Genomic DNA, 16,137 nt, shown 5'->3' with positions numbered 1-16,137 from the left:
GTGTGTGTGTGTGTGTGTGTGTGTGTGTGTGTGTGTGTGTGTGTTGTGTGTGTGTGTGTGTGTGTGTGTGTGTGTGTGTGTGTGTGTGTGTGTGTGTGTGTGTGTGTGTGTGTGTGTGTGTGTGTGTGTGTGTGTGTGTGTGTAGCGGTGTATTGTACAGGTACAGTCAACAGCAGGGGTCTGCTCGGGAAGTTTGGCTTTCTTTTGTCCACCACCAATGAGAAATTCCTCCCTGATTTTTCTTCTTTACTGACTGAAGCCACACGAGAACAACAACTACAGTTGTGAAAAACAAAGACTGCATAACCCCCAGTTTATTTCACCCACTTAATGTGTCAGAATTATGTAAAAAAGTGATTCACACACACATACACAGCTGGGTTGTTGTTTGCTTTTCGTCCCCTGAAGCACCAGCTAATTGCTTGTATTGCAGGGACAGAGTGGAACAGTTAGTGTGTTCGCAGATTGGCTGATGATTCACTGAGCACACACTCTCTGGCTCCGAGCATTACAGATTGTTGAGACACAGGCCCGTAAACAGCCCGGCGTGTGGCATCATCTATCATGGCACGGTCGGTTAACTCGCCATCATGTTATTTTCTGCTTGCCGAGCCCTAACACGCCAAAGGTTGCCCGCTGGCTGTGCGGCACGGCACCAGCTCCGGGAGCGCCGGTAATGAATGTTTAGCCGAGCGAGCGTTCCCTCTCTGCCGGAGGGCCCCGGGTAATTTGTTTATCTGTCTAAAGATTATGCAGCCCGAAAATCCACAATTTTATGCTGCCTTTGTAAATTATCAAGTGTGTGTTTGATGAATGTATCTCCGGCTTTGGGAGGCGGCGGCTTGGGGGTCCCTGCTGCCAGACAAATAGAGAGGTGCCGGTGCGTGGCCTGCTGGGAAAGGTAGAGTGAGGTGGGGGCGCGCCGTGTGCTGACCCCGCTCCGCTGCAGGATTGGTCTGAAGTTAATTTGGATTTGGCTTTATGGTTCATTCTCAAGCTCTCTGTCTCTTTCTTCTGAAGCGCCAGTGCAGCTCACCGAGTCACAACTAGCACCCACCAGCCTGTGTGTGTTGTGTGTGTGTGTGTGTGTGTGTGTGTGTGTGTGTGTGTGTGTGTGTGTGTGTGTGTGTGTGTGTGTGTGTGTGTGTGTGGTGTGTGTGTGTGTGTGTGGTGTGTGTGTGGTGTGTGTGTGTGTGTGTGTGTGTGTGTGACTTTAAAAAGTCTTTAATTCAACCAGACAAGTGTGATTTATTCTCCAGTCTGCAGATTCATGTGTGAGTGGGTAACAGCTTCTTTGTGTGCAGAAAGTGATATTGAAACATGATTCCCTCAGATAGGCACTTAGATTACAGTGAGAGACTTCTTGGTCCAGAGGCAAATGTCCACTCTGTAAATTACTCCTGCTTTTCATTTCTCCTCGCTGCACCGTGCACAAACTGAGCCCAGTTCCTAAAGCGGCCTCACTGCATACTCGTGTTATCCATAAATCCGATGCTGTGCTCTCTGAGAATCTGTAACAACACTTAAATTCACCAAAACAAACATGTGGACTTTGTGATGTATACATGTGATGTTTCCAGAGTTATTCATTAATTGTAAAGCCAAGCATCATTAGAGTTTCATTAAACAATCAGAAAAAAACAACGAGACAAATCTTTTTTTTTCACTTTCTGTTGGTCACTTACCTGTAATAGGCGTAAATGTTCTAAATAAGTGTCTAAGTACGTAATTACTTGGCAGTTACAATTAGTTGGTAGTATTTATACTAATTTGAATGGCTGAGTCAATACAATTATATTTTAAACAAAAGTATTATGCAATTGTCAAATAATTTGCACATAGTTTGGGATTGTAACAAATTAGGATTGTCCTTACAGCTGGGTGTCGTTCTAAACACTCCCAGAGTGGGGCCCATACTGCGAATCTGATACTAGTTCCTTAACTATACTATTTTCAAAATTCATTTTAACAAAAATAAATTACAACATTATACATTACAGTACTTTTTTCAGCTTCTTTACACCCTACACTGTAGTCAAGCCTCCTAAATACAACAACACACACACACACACACAACACACACACACACACACACACACACACACACACGTGAGCCCCGTCTGTGTGTTTCCTGCATGCCTCTACAGCATGTTATGTTAGACAGCCAATCACAGACATGATTAGATCTTGGTACAAGCACGCTGCATGCTTATTGGCTCCCTGACGCTGATGAGATTTACTACCTATGTATTAAAAGTTGGTAATGAATGACGAGGCATTTTTCTGTTCTGTTCTGTTCTGTCCTGGCAGATTCTTGCAATTCCTTTAAATATCCAAATTAAAAAGGAAAAAGAGTGAAGCTAATAGCCACAGTTTGGACATATTTTAATCTCACCAGTGTTGTTCTAGGTGACTTTTATTTTGAAATCAACAATATAATCCCGCTAATTGTGCTAAATGAAGCCACTACACTGCATTTTTATCCATGAATGTGTCCTCAAATGTAATGAAATGATGTGTAAACACCAACACAGTGTTGCTGATTCTATTAAAACATATTGATCAGCACATTTTCATCCCCAATTGTTTTATTTTGTGTGTCTGCAGCCTGAAAATGAAGAGAAGTCTATAGTCTATGATAACATCGGGCCCAATGTCTGCATGGGGGACCACAAGGTAACACCAGGGGCCCTGGCCACATCCTGTCTGTGTTGTGATGAAACTGATTCTGTGAAAAGGACGGACTCCTCAACACATGTCCCTCTACAACTGTTTGTATACGTCTGGAAATCAGTGTGTTGCAGCTTTATGACAATTATTATGTATTTCATGTTATAAGGTGTGGTTTACTTACACTACGCTGGCTTTCACCTGCGTTTATTGCATTGCATCGCACGCGTGTGTCTCAAAGTGCCATAATCAGGTTCAGTTTAAAGTTTCCAATAGTGTAAATAATGTTGCAGATGCTTTCCCAGATGGGACAGGAAGAAAATTTAGAATCCTTATGATCAAGAATTACACAAAGAAGGAGAAAAAAAATAAGAAATATGTAGACTACAGCTATATTCAATCTTGCAACTAAATTTCCCCCACTGGCAGCCCCCCCCCCCCTCCCCCCTCTTCAAAGACGTGTACATTTAAGAAAGTAGGATAGAAGTATTTTTTTTTCTTTCCTAGCTGACTTTATAGAAAGTGTTTAACACTGCCGCTCCAGTCTCCGCGGTGTCAGACAGAAGGTCTTATGCTGAAAAGAGAGGCGCCTTAAGGCAGGTCTTTCATCACTACTTAGTGTGACATAGACAGTCGTGTGTGTGTGTGAGGTGACCTGAGCACACTGACAGATACTGCAGCAGCGCTCACCTCCCGGCCGCGCACTGCTGAAGTCCCAGCTGGCCATGTTTAAAAAATGTCCAATGTAGTTAGCACACAGGCCCAAAAATGCCCAGCGCCGCTATGTGAGTCTAACCTGTGTGTCTGACCTGTGTGTCATGGCCGCTCCGAGAGGGAAAGAGCATGCACTCGTCTCAGAGAGCATTAATAAAGTCTAGTTTTGAGTTTCTTTTAAACTGTGGTTTGTCTCTGTCCCCCTGCCAGCCCGTCTTCCTGTCCTTCCGAATAACAGCGGGGGCAGGTAAACCTAATGCAAATAAGCACAAGTGTTGTGTGGTGCAGTGATGTCGTGGTAAATATCAATTTTTCTTCATTATAATTCTTCCCTGTGTTGCTGTTTCTTTGATTTGCTTAAGGTCGTATTCCAAAATAAAACATCATCTGTGGAAAAATGATTTGCTTAAAATGCTTTGGTCATTTTAAGACATTTACTTACAAACTTACTGCATCTTGTGCTTAAACTTAAAAAAAGGGGGGTTTGTGGTGGGGGGGGGGGGGGGGGGGGGGGTCATTCATTTGATTGAAATGATTGACTTGGTATCTTGGTATGTATGAATAAAAATGTCCATTTTCTCTCAACAGGGAAGGGTTGCCAAAGGGGGAGAAGATATTCCGTGAAGCGCCTCTGTGAGAACACTGGAGAACACGACAAACACACACACACCAACACACACACACACACACACACACACACACACACACACACCACACACACACACACACACACCACACACACACACCACCCCACACACACACACACACGCACACACACACACACACCACACCACGCATGCACACAATACACACATTGCACAACAACACACAATACACACACACACACACAACACACAGCACGCACAACACACATGCACACACATACACACACTTTGCATCAACACAACACACACAAACACACACACACACCACACACAACACACACACACACACACACACACTTTGCACAAGCGTACACTGAGGAGGTTTTCAGCAGTGTTGACCAGTTGCAGTTGTCCTGACACCAACATCCATATGAAAACCCGGCCGTTTTCTCTCCATAAAACACTTGTTGAGATGTGGACGAGCACCCGAGGGCCCGGCTCCAGACAAGACAGACATCGCTGACCTCACTGTTGCCAAGCAACCCCATTCCCCAGAGAAGAAAGAAAAAGAAGAAGAAAAAACTAACGGACGGACGGACGACTCTTTTCCACGCCACAGCCTCGTTGCCAAAACTCTAATTGAATCAGTCCTACTACATAGTTTTAGACACCGTACTTGCCATTTTTAGGTATGCCTCTATGTATAGAAGCTACTTTCCACACAGTATGTAAGGTGTTTTAAGAAAAGAAAAGTGCAATGCAAAAAAAAGTTGTATATCTATATTGTTAGGTTTATTTGTACATCGGACAGTATATCATAGAGTTGTTCATGGTTTTTAGTGCCGTTCTCTTTTCTGACCAAACTTTGTGGTCCCTTTGTTGGAACAGATAGAAAACCTTTTTTCCGTTTATTTCAACAATTTCTCTAGAAATATATCCATTTTTTTTGTTTTGTTTTTTTTGAGTTGTTGTGTGCACAACACACTGCTATGCCTGACACATCCGTTGAGTCTCATTTTATATGCTGTTCTTTTTAAAGAGATAATTTATAATTCTTACCAAAACGTTAACGCTGAAGGTGTGACACAGTAACCTTTGAGTAGTCAGTGAAAGAAAAAACACTGTTGAGTGATTTATCGCCTATCCAAGATTGTTTAAGCAGTGCCATAGACCATGCAAGTATATAAGATATTGTTTCATATATAGCACTCACATTATTATTCTTACTCTAACTTATTTCTATAATATTATGGTTCTGAATGTGATATTTTTTAGATAGGCTTGGGTATCTTTAAAATGTAAACTGTTTTGTTTTTTTCTGTCATTTTTTTGTTACTGCATTGTGGTGCCAAGTATCCTACACAGAAATAAAGTGTATAAGAATTATAAAATACTTAAGTCAGATGGTAAAGGTCTTGATTGTGTAATGTAAAAAAAAAAAATAGAGAGAAACTCTAATCGCGGAGAAAGCTTTTTATTTGTTTTGTGTGTAGCCTTCATTGCAAATAATTTGAGCATTAAAGAGAAGAGAGGTCTTTTTTTTTTGGATCGGTTTCGTTTACCAGGCCTACACTACAGGTTTCAGACTGTGTGAAGCCGTCACATTTCTCTTTTCTTTTCTTTTTCATCCAATTCACAATCGCAAATGGAAATGATTTTGTGCCTGCTGCAGCGTTCATGTTGTCTTGTGTGATTTGGGGTTTGTAGTCAAAACGTTGTTTTCCTGTTATCTTGCTTGTTTTCGTTCCTACTGGGCATTGTGAGTGTTCTGGAGGAATAGAAGCCGCGAATCTTTTCTTCACTCCATCATATAAAAAGCAGATAAGAGATTTTATTCTAGCCTTTTCCGGCCTGGGCCTCTACTGTAGGTGATGCACTTCTCTCAAGCAATAAAAACCATTAGAGCTCAACGGCTGTTTGTCCTCATTACCTCTCATTTGACCAAAGTAGACTACTACACAATAAGAGCTCTTTGTCAAAAGGTCTCCATCAATTAGCCTTCCGCGGGATCCTCAGTGGCTCCCCAGTAGATTAGATAGTAGATTATTACAGCGTGGTACCAACAGAGGAGAAACCCACTCCCTGGGCTCGTCTTTTCTTCATGGAGTTGCACTGTGACATCGGCTTTAATTGGATTAAGATGGGCCTCCTACCCGCCACCAACGGAAAATGATATTCTATATAGAGGATTATAGTTCCTAATATCGACTTTAATTAGGAGACATTTGCATTTTCGTATGTGTCGCCACTTTGGCCTATAGTCCCTCTTTGTGTGCATTTTTCTCAGTTAAGAAAATACCACTCAATGTTGTAAAATGTGCAATGTGTGAGCCATTTATGGGACAATTTGATCCAGACTGAAGTCCATTTGTCCAATTAAAAAAATAATGTAGATATATAGATATGAATAGCCTATATTTGTAGATGTATGACCGGCTGAGAGACATTCCAGTAGAAATTGATTATAAATGCATTTAAAAGACGATTGGGCAATGTAAATAACAACTAGACCTTTTGAACACGGCATTTGACGCTAAAACGTCCTGAAGATGTAATTATTATTCGAAACTATTCAGAATTATAACCTTCAGATGGGCTCTCTACAAACATCTATATAACTTTAATTGATAATAAAGATACTTAACATACCGCTTCTTAAAAGAAAAATAATACTTCTGTACTATAAAGTCAATATAAAGCCATCATTAAGCACGTGCTGTTGGAATATTATCCAATATGATAAATGTATGAAAGGGGCAAATAAAATGCATATTTTCATTTTTTTTTCTCTATCTTTATTCAGAGCCTCATTGTGTGATATGACAGACATGGGTTATGAAGGATTTCTGAGTGAGAGCTGACTTTAGGACTGCTCTTGTCTGATTGGCTGCCTCCAGCTCCCATTCATAGCCACTACAGGGAAGAACGGCACGGTGTAGTAGCAGCAGGGAGCCAGAGGGGGGGCACTTCAGTCAGCGAGCTCCACATCCCACCAAGCAGGAGCATTTCCTTCAATTAATGAATTTATGGCCTAAACTAGAATACTGTTGCTGGAGGAAGCCACGAGGAGTTCATTGATCCTGAGTTATGGAAAAATTAGGATGAAAAAGAAAACCAAATCCATGACAAGAGGGACATTTTCTGTTTTGATTGGTAAAGAAAATCATCAAACTCTGGCTATAATAATGTTGGAATATCTAACCTTTGAACTATTTGCAATAATAATAATAATAATAATAATAATAATAATAATAATGCTTGATTTAATGATTCTTTACCTCTCGTTGGGATCACTTATTGCAAAATACATGTTTAACATATTTCACTTTGGCTTTTAGATAAACAATGACTGTCATTATATATATATATATATATATATATATATATATATATATATATATATATATATATATAGTGACATTATTATGATCATTATTTATTATTAGTTCCTTATTTCGTTTCTAAAACATAAATCCTTCTCAAGTTAAATCCGCGTGAACCCTCTAAAAGCATCATTGTTGCCAATAATGAAATCCAATTATTGATAGTCATGAATTTATCTTTAATTTATATTAAGCCCATACATAACACCAAAACCGATAATAACACAACAAAAAAATGCTTGTTAAATAATTTATTCATAATACAAAGTGTGTGTGTGTTTTTTTTTCTTCCTATAACCTTCCCGGAAGCGATAATACTCTTTAGTTCCAACACAAACAATGGTGTGTGTTTCTACTCCGCTGTGTGTGATGAGGTAAAACAGAGACTTCAAAAGAAAAGAGATGGCGTTAAACAAGCTGTCCTTTGCAGTGATTATTTACAGCGTCCTTGCGTCTATACATGTGTGTGCCGGTACTGAATTGACAATTTGTAAAAGGCGGAGGACCGGGGCCGACGTCACTCTGCGGCAGCAGAGCCCTTTACGTCCGGGAGGCTGCGGAGGGAGGACGGCTGCCACGTTCCCACTGGTTGGATCATAACTTATTCAGTAAAAAATATATACAGTCTCACGTCCATTTCTCTTCTTTAGGCTACAGCACAAATCATTCATTCATCTCCAACCTGCGCCCCCCCCCCCCCCTCTCAAAAAAAGTCACTCTCTCGCCTTTTAGGACAGTGGATACCCTGGTTAAACTGAGCTTTAGAAGCGTCACAGGCCCCGTTTCCACCTGCCATAGGAAACATGCGTCTGGGATCCGGATCAGAGTCGGCTGCTAAGAAATCCCTCCTACTAAAAGCTTCCAGTCACCTCTCAAGCTACACCAACTGTTGCCTTTCTTTAAACCAAAATTGGATAGAGGCTGAATTTTATGAAATGGTGCACTTTCTTCACTTCAGAATGAAAAAGGACTGGCGGTAAAGTCTTTTTTTTTTTTTTTCTGCAGATGAAAATATTATAAGTACTGAAAACCAATTCAAAAAGAAACCGCCATCCGTCTCATTCAGAGAGAAGAGAATGGCCATCCTGGCTTGGAAAGGTGACAGAGGCTGTAATCTTGGAAATAATGTAACAAGTGTCATGAATTACACTGCACGGGGAAAGCAAAGCAGCATTACTTGTGGAATAAGTCACAGCAATAAGCCCAACACTGATCCGGATTGTGTGTGTGTGTGTGTGTGTGTGTGTGTGTGTGTGTGTGTGTGTGTGTGTGTGTGTGTGTATAATAATATGTTTACATTTACACCTGTGGTTTAAAACTCCAGTTGGATGCGTAAAAACGGATTTGCGTCGCCGAAACAATTTCCAGTCCCAATATTTCTGTCTTTTCACCTGACATGAACTTGTCATTATCAGTCTTCTTGAAGTCCATTGTGGACAGGAGTAATATCTCCGTGTTTACAGTGTCTGGGTGGGGGGGTTGGATGCAGCCAAATGCGTCTCTGGCCGTGTTTTGGTGGGCGCGTCTTCCGTGCGTCTTTCTCGGTTTTTACACATTTTCTTGCTCTGTCAGAGCCCAATGCGACCGCGACCACTCCCCCCCCCCCCCCCCCCAGGCGCATGTTCGCAGTGTCAGGTGGAAAGGGGATGAAAAAAAAAAAATGAGTGCATCACAAAGTGTCCGAGCTGTTACTGCAGGGGCTGATCAGCGCCAGGTTGCTGGCCTTGTGCTTTTTCAACAGTCTCGTGATCTTTTCGTCGTCTGAGTTGGGGTCCAGGGGCTTGTTGTACTCGTCGTCGTCCTCGTTGTCCGAGCTCTCCTTCATCTTCTCCGTCTCGGAGTCGTGCTTCTTCTTGGCCGTGGCCATCTCTGCTGCGTGTCTCTTCCGCCATTTGGTTCTTCTGTTCTGAAACCAAACCTGTTGAGGGAAGGGGGGGACAGATGCGCACAGATGCTCAACAGGTCCACATATAGGCTACTGCATGAACACGTAATGAACAGAAACGCTCCATTAAACTAATCACAGCAGGTGTGTAAATCACCCTGGATACACTCCAATAAAAGGCTTCCAATAGCAATAACAATTGCACTGAATAATAATAGCAACATCTATAATAATACTTTGAATTATATATGTTGTATGTCATTGATTTCAAATAACTTATTTTCTTGCCCTCTGCAAATGGAATGGAAAATGGAATTTTAGCATGCAGATTGCAAATATTTTTTCCCAGATCTTCCTATAATTAAGCAGGTTTTTACCTTGACTTGACTCTCGGTCATTCCTAAAGAGTAAGCCAGGCGGGCTCTCTCTGGGCCGGCCAGGTATTTCGTCTGCTCGAAGGTTTTTTCCAGTGCAAAGATTTGCTGTCCTGAAAAGGTCGGCCTGGAGTGTTTCTTCTTTCCATCCTTATCCAACATCATACTAGCTTGAGCTGGAATAAGAAACACAAGAAGCTACGGGTTTATACAGAGTGGACGTTCAGACCATTAACTTCTTCATTAACTAACTTAAAATTTAAATCTTCTATTGATATTGAAATGCAATGCTCATAAGGGAACTCCAAATGATCCTTAATAAATCTGAAAAGCCTCGAGGTGTGTCTGAGCTCATCCGTGAGTTGGTACTAGCCTCCAGTTTTATAATTATTTTTATTAAAAGTCTTGCCAAGTATTACATTAGAATAAAATGTTCTATTAGGAACTTGCAGTGTGTAGCCTACTCATAGCGGCCATGCAGTGTAATGTGTATCCCTTCGTACAGCTAATATTTATTATAACCTAATAGTTTTGCATTACCTGTGACGGCTGTGTAAAATATAATGTATTTGTTTTGTTTGTGTCTGTTTGCACCGTAGTGACAGGCCAAAATACTACTACTACTAATAATAATAATGTAGTATAAAATCACAAGACAAGCAAAGTAGCTCTACAAAAATATTAGGCTATACAACCCCACAAATGTGCCGTGGCTTTATCGGAAATTTACAATTCAAAAACTACCCCCAAACGTGGACCAGCCAGTCAGTCAGGACTTACAAGGACAAGGAACTCGCGGGTCCCTCCAGGGAGAACCCTGCATCACCCCGGGCCAGAAGATAGGCGCCCTCCCCGGCAGCTCGGCCAGCGGCTTCGGGTACCGCGACATCGCCGGGGTGAAGTACATCCCCGCGGCGGCTGCTGCCGCGGCGGCTGCGGTGGTGGCCAGGCCGTTTATCCTGGGGAAGCCGGAGAGCAGCTGTCCGGCAGAGGTGATGGGTCTCCCAAGGATGTCGCTTATTCCGTGCGGGGTCCCCCCGGCCATCTGGGAGTTAAGACTGGAGAGGTGGGGCGCCTTAAAACCCGCCGGGCTCTGCTGCAGCGTATACGGGAAAAGGGAAGTCTTCATCTCGGTCATGTTGTGCAACGCCGCCAGCGGGGTGCTGCCCAGGACGAAAGCACTCTGCCGGTTAGCCTCCATTTGCCCGACCGCTAACATTTGTGAACATGAACCACCAAACTCGCTTGTATAAAAACGGGAAATAAAAAGAACCTTAATAAGAGTAAATGAAGGCGCCGAGCGGACTGGTGATATTCAGGAGCCAGGCCACTTTTGCCGCCTTCTGCGAAAGTATCCTGGTTGAGGAAGAAGCAGACTCTTGAATGTTGAAAAACTTGAGCAAAAGCGAACTTCTCTTCTCTATTGGGAAGTGAAGAGCTTGGTCAAACTCCCAGAACTGTCTCTCCGCGGCTTTGTTTTGGTCGGAGTCTGCATGCGTCCGCCACAGGAATCCTCGCGGAAGTCGGCCGCTCTGATGATGTTTTTAGTGGTTTTGATGGGAACCATTAAAGGGTCGACTTGTCTTTCCATAAATTGACTCGCTCTAGGCTGGGGGTGAAGCGGGACCCGCTGATAATAGCGCAGCCACCTGCACGCGCGCTATTCCTATTGGACGGGGCTGAGTGAGACAGCGCCCTGATTGGAGGAGACAGGAACTCCGCTGCTTCACACGTGCGTCTTCGCAGGACGGGTGCTGCCTTGACGTGCTGTTGGAAATAATAGCTTCTAGTTAAACTGCATACGAACGACTCTGCTCGGTGGTTTTAATGATTGACTGGATTTATTTAGGCTATGATGGACGATGTTCCATGTTGCGGACAGTGACGTTTCACAGCGGGTAAAAAAGTAGTTCATTTACTTTTCAAACCGAGGTTAGCTTAGGCTAAAAGTTGTTTTTCCTGCGTTTTTTTATTCCTTTAAACAGCGTTTTTGTAGCCTTGCTATTTGACACTTTAAGTTCCGCTATAAGCTAGCAAATAGAAACTATAGGCCTAGCTAACTCTGTTTCAGAGACGACTGATTGGCACTCATAGCCGTGTTAAGGGCTTTGAAAATTGTGGAAGTCAGAGTGTCGGAGGAGACCCTGAATGCATCAACAGCCACACTCTATTAAGAGCTTTAGCTCTGCTGTTAATGATGCGTCTCGCACCGTGGAAATCTTTGTTTCCACAAAATGACAAAGAATATACATTTACATTATAAGCTGTGACGCAGACAGTGAAAGTAAATTAAAGTAGAAACGAGACCGACCGGGGTGAGGACGGACTCCAAATGGTTGCAGACTGAAGATTTCATTTTAAAGATAAATCCACGGCAAACATAAACCGATTCTACTTGATTTTTTTTTTTACTATTTTAGAATTTATTTTTGTTGATATCTTTGATATGAAATGCGGTAAGGTCTTTTCAGCCAGTCAGCGTGTTATTTTTTTTTTTTAATTTTTTTTTATTATTTCCATTGCACACTATTTCGCGATTAAATCCCGGTACTTTGGAGAATGAGGTCAGAAAATAAACTGAGTTATTCCAGCGCGTGTTGTAAAAGATTACGGTTTCACTCACTTCACCCCCCATCTTGAACACCGCCACTATTTCTGATCATTTCATATTTTTCATTTTTTATTAGAACGAAGTGGGATGAAAAGACCAGTGTGTGTGTATTTTCAGATAAAACAGAAGTTGATCAAAATAACAGGGTATTAAACTCTTTAAAGGACACATGGGGGTTTAATAAGAGTGAGATAATAGCCTAAGTGTTTTGGACATAAACTGCGTTATTACGGGGAAAGTGTGTGAGAAAAAGCGCCAGGCTCCAGTCATCACTCTGAGTGCTGTAATATTTTATGGAGATGTGAGAAGGTTGTAAGAGTGAAATATGGCCACGTTAGCATTTGAAAGGCTTCAACAAATGCACCTTGCTGCCCATTTGCTCACCAGGGGAAGACTGTGGGTTTTAAAAGGTTTGCCTGTATTTCTTCAAGTTGAAGGGATGCAGCATACACACGTTTTCTAATTCTGCAAATGGCCCTCTATTTCTAATTCATGTCCGTATATTTCCCCCTGATCATATGGCACACATTGGTTTTATTACCTTGTTTTAAAGTCCTTCAAAAATGATCATAGGAGGAGCTTTTTTTATATATATAAATAATACCCCTGATATGTCAAAAAGCTCAATGTCTCGGTTTTTTTTTTTTTTTTTTTTTTTTTGGCGTTAAATCAGCTGACCCAGTTTGAGGTCAATGACAGAACGATTGGCACTTGTTTCTCCATCTCATCTGCAGCCAAAGACGAGAGCTGCCAAGCAAGCAGCGCGTGGCCCTAAAACCATAATCGCAATTTAACATAATGAATAACTTGAATTTTTATCTTCCTTAAATTCACAAGTAATTTCAAGTTTAAGCCCTTAAACTCCGATCTGTTACAACATAGACGGTGGGGGGGGGGGGGGGGGGGGGGTGGAAAAATCTTGATAGATGCCTATTATTGGAAAGAATATTAAAGCCATAAAAAATACTTTTATTTCACCCGTCTACATTATTTTAATTATGGTAATTCATTAGTAAAATAAGACAAACAACAGCAATGATACTAGCCCTACTGCTGCTGATAAATAATAATCTAACACATCAATTAGACATTATTGGATATTATTTATCGAAATCACCGTAGTAACTTGGGAACCTGTTGCTCACAGCAGTAAGTCCTGATAATGCAGCGCAGATGAATATAAGACTGATTTATGCTGCATGGATGCTATTGTGAGTTTTAATAATGGCCTGTTGGCCTGCTGATGGCGCGTATGCCGCGGGCCTTTGTCCTCCTATTGGAGGGGAAATGGCTTATACACACCGTCGAGATAATCTTATCGGAGTGTTACCTCGAGCCGAATGGGAACTGACAGAGCAGTGACAGGGAAGATAAGGACATGTTGGACAAAAAGACTCTTGTTGCACTAGATCTATGCGCTCAGAGTCAGAGAGCCTGCGTCCAGCTGCTTCATCGCCACTCACTGCCTGTTCTCTCTGGCCCATAGGCGTGGACACACACACACACACACAACACACACACACACCACACACACACACACACACACACACACACACACACACCACACACCACACACAATCAACAAAAAAAAAAAAACCATGATTGTTTTTGCACTTTTTCTTTGACTTGGTTGGACATTTTTGTAGTTTTTTCTGTTTTTTGTTGCTTTTGAGCATCTTTGAAAGATCATTTTTTCACACATTTTTTTTCTCCACACATCACACATTCTTTCTGTATTTTATTTTCTTCTTCAATTACAGACCAAAGTCTAAGTAAGAAGCTGCCAGAACTTTTTTTTCTGTTAGTACACTGATTTATTTCTCACAGTGCAGAAAATGACGTTTTTCCGGGGTAGGACCCCCAGAGCCCCCAGTTATAATGCATCCCCCCCAACCCCCAGGTTGAAATTAAACCTACGCCCTTGCTCTGGCCTATGTGTATATATTATATATATATATATATATAATATATATATATATATATTATATATATATATATATAATATATATATTATATAACACACAATCAGAAGCACATGCATTACATACGTACACATACATAAGCTTCAATCTCAATTACAGAACATTTATAAAATACAAAATAAAAGCACTTAAGTGCATTGTTATTTTCTAAACAATCATAGAATTTCCCAAGTTAATCAGCTAGAATGTAAAACATGTATTGTCAGACAGCCTACATATATATATATACATACATATATATATATATATATACATACATATATATATACATACATATATATACATATATAATATATATATATATATATAATAATACATATACATACATACACATATATATATATACACACATATATATATATATATATATATATATATATATATATATATAACACACACACACATAGTATTAAATTTACATACACACTGAGAAGTGAAATGGAAGAAAATGAACTCTTCTTCAAACGTGATCACGTGTGAACGAGTCAGTGCACAAGACATCCAAATAAAGAGCTGTATACTGTGGCCAGGATCGCCCTCTAGTGTCACACATTGATAACAACTCAAATAGATTTTTTTGTGGGGGGGGCGGGGGGTTCTTTTACTGTCTATGGGTTTGAGTCCACCTGCTGACATGTGTTCACCCTTCATCATCAACCCTGCTGACACTTGAGTTTAGACTCTATTTTAATTCCATGTAAAAGCCAAAGGAAAACAATGTGGAACCTCATTCAAAAAATGAGTATTCCTGAAAGAAAATTGGGATATGATGAATTCTCCCTAAGTTAAGTGTGGAATTTGGAACGATTTTAAATGTCTGCAAGTGAAAACAAAATGAAGCAAAGGAACCGTAAGAGGGTTCATCTTTCTAATGACAAGGGTGAGTTTATCAAATCTGTTGCACTGTAACTGGTTCCTCATCAAGACTGAAAAATGAAATGAAAATCAAAGGATCAAAAAGAACTAGAAAAAACACAGGAGTTTTTAAAGTTTAAAAAAGAAAAGAAAAACTCCCTAAAATGAACAGACACAGTATCAAGATCAGAACTTTTTTCATTGTTGAGTGCAACAGTGAAACAAGAGCGGAGGCCTCTTCAGGCACATTTTCTCTGTTTATGTTCACTTCTGCTGCACTGAAAACAAAAATAACCAAAAATGCGCGTTTGTCAATTATTTGGAGCACTGTGTCAAAGTCCCAGAGGCCTATATAGTTATTGTTTATTTCATGAAATTACATCACAGAATTTACTTGAAATTCCTCATTTGACTTGCCTCCTAATTCATAGACTAATAAATGGTAGAAGTTATTTTATTAGGAATAACCCCTTGAGATGTGGCACCTCGTTTTCGAGGAGGTCCTTGAAGGCAACCAAAAAAACACAATTAGACAAAAGAGTTACCAAAATAACTTGAGGGAACATTAATTAAAACAAAATAATACATACACAAACGTACACACATACTGACAAAAGCTCTCCATCACACCAAAACTCACCCATATCCTCCCTATTCCGACCAATAAATATTAGACAATAAACAGTTATGTCATTAATATAGACAGTTGACAAAAATAAAAAATAAAAAAATAAATACATACAGTATATACAAAACATACATACACATACACATATACTTACACACATATATTCATATATACATATTAACACACATGCATACATACTGTACGTGTAAGCACATATCCATACGCACAAACAAATATAAAAAAAAGAAAGAAATCAAGTACAAGTATCAGTTATGAGTATCAAGTATGAGGAAAACAGTTGCAGCTTGTATGCAAATAATTATGAAGAGATGTCATAAACTTTGTCAGTGTTCCATTTTTACACATTATTTTGTTTTGTTATCATTGTACATTTTAAAAAAAATACGTTCACATGACAAACGTGTTTCTG

General features: G+C 40.5%; 2 protein-coding genes across 3 annotated transcripts in view; one reads left to right on the top strand and one right to left on the bottom strand.

Annotated features, from left to right (window-relative positions):
- The window catches only part of inpp5a (inositol polyphosphate-5-phosphatase A), a 162,992-nt gene extending 157,258 nt beyond the window's left edge, over nucleotides 1-5,734 (top strand). Inside the window, exons 14-16 of one of the 2 annotated variants that reach the window (XM_032541127.1) lie at nucleotides 2,608-2,676; nucleotides 3,595-3,631; nucleotides 3,973-5,734. In XM_032541127.1, coding sequence (XP_032397018.1) covers nucleotides 2,608-2,676; nucleotides 3,595-3,631; nucleotides 3,973-4,406 — 540 coding nt within the window. In that variant the 3' untranslated portion in view covers nucleotides 4,407-5,734. Of the gene's footprint in view, nucleotides 1-2,607; nucleotides 2,677-3,594; nucleotides 3,683-3,972 lie in introns of both variants that reach the window. The other variant, XM_032541128.1, reaches the window with a different exon arrangement.
- A 2,086-nt stretch (nucleotides 5,735-7,820) lies between these two features.
- On the bottom strand, nucleotides 7,821-11,249 carry nkx6.2 (NK6 homeobox 2). Its single transcript, XM_032541129.1, has 3 exons — nucleotides 10,412-11,249; nucleotides 9,635-9,807; nucleotides 7,821-9,290 (listed from the first exon to the last, which is right to left on the bottom strand). Exons 1-3 carry the CDS (start codon nucleotides 10,848-10,850, stop codon nucleotides 9,042-9,044), a joined length of 861 nt encoding a protein of 286 aa, XP_032397020.1. The 5' UTR covers nucleotides 10,851-11,249; the 3' UTR covers nucleotides 7,821-9,041.
- Between the last annotated feature and the right edge of the window lie 4,888 nt (nucleotides 11,250-16,137).

The sequence above is a fragment of the Etheostoma spectabile genome, chromosome 17 (genome assembly GCF_008692095.1).
Source record: "Etheostoma spectabile isolate EspeVRDwgs_2016 chromosome 17, UIUC_Espe_1.0, whole genome shotgun sequence".
Classification (NCBI taxonomy): domain Eukaryota; kingdom Metazoa; phylum Chordata; class Actinopteri; order Perciformes; family Percidae; genus Etheostoma; species Etheostoma spectabile.
This window is presented reverse-complemented; position numbering and strand designations above follow the sequence as displayed.

Excerpts from the sequence above, each read along its gene's own strand:
- nkx6.2 (XM_032541129.1), bottom strand. The coding sequence starts at position 10,850 with ATGTTAGCGGTCGGGCAAATGGAGGCTAACCGGCAGAGTGCTTTCGTC. Across the intron at positions 9,808-10,411 it reads CCCGCGAGTTCCTTGTCCTT|CTCAAGCTAGTATGATGTTG; the intron begins GTAAGTCCTGAC and ends TTCTTATTCCAG. Across the intron at positions 9,291-9,634 it reads TGACCGAGAGTCAAGTCAAG|GTTTGGTTTCAGAACAGAAG; the intron begins GTAAAAACCTGC and ends TTCCCTCAACAG.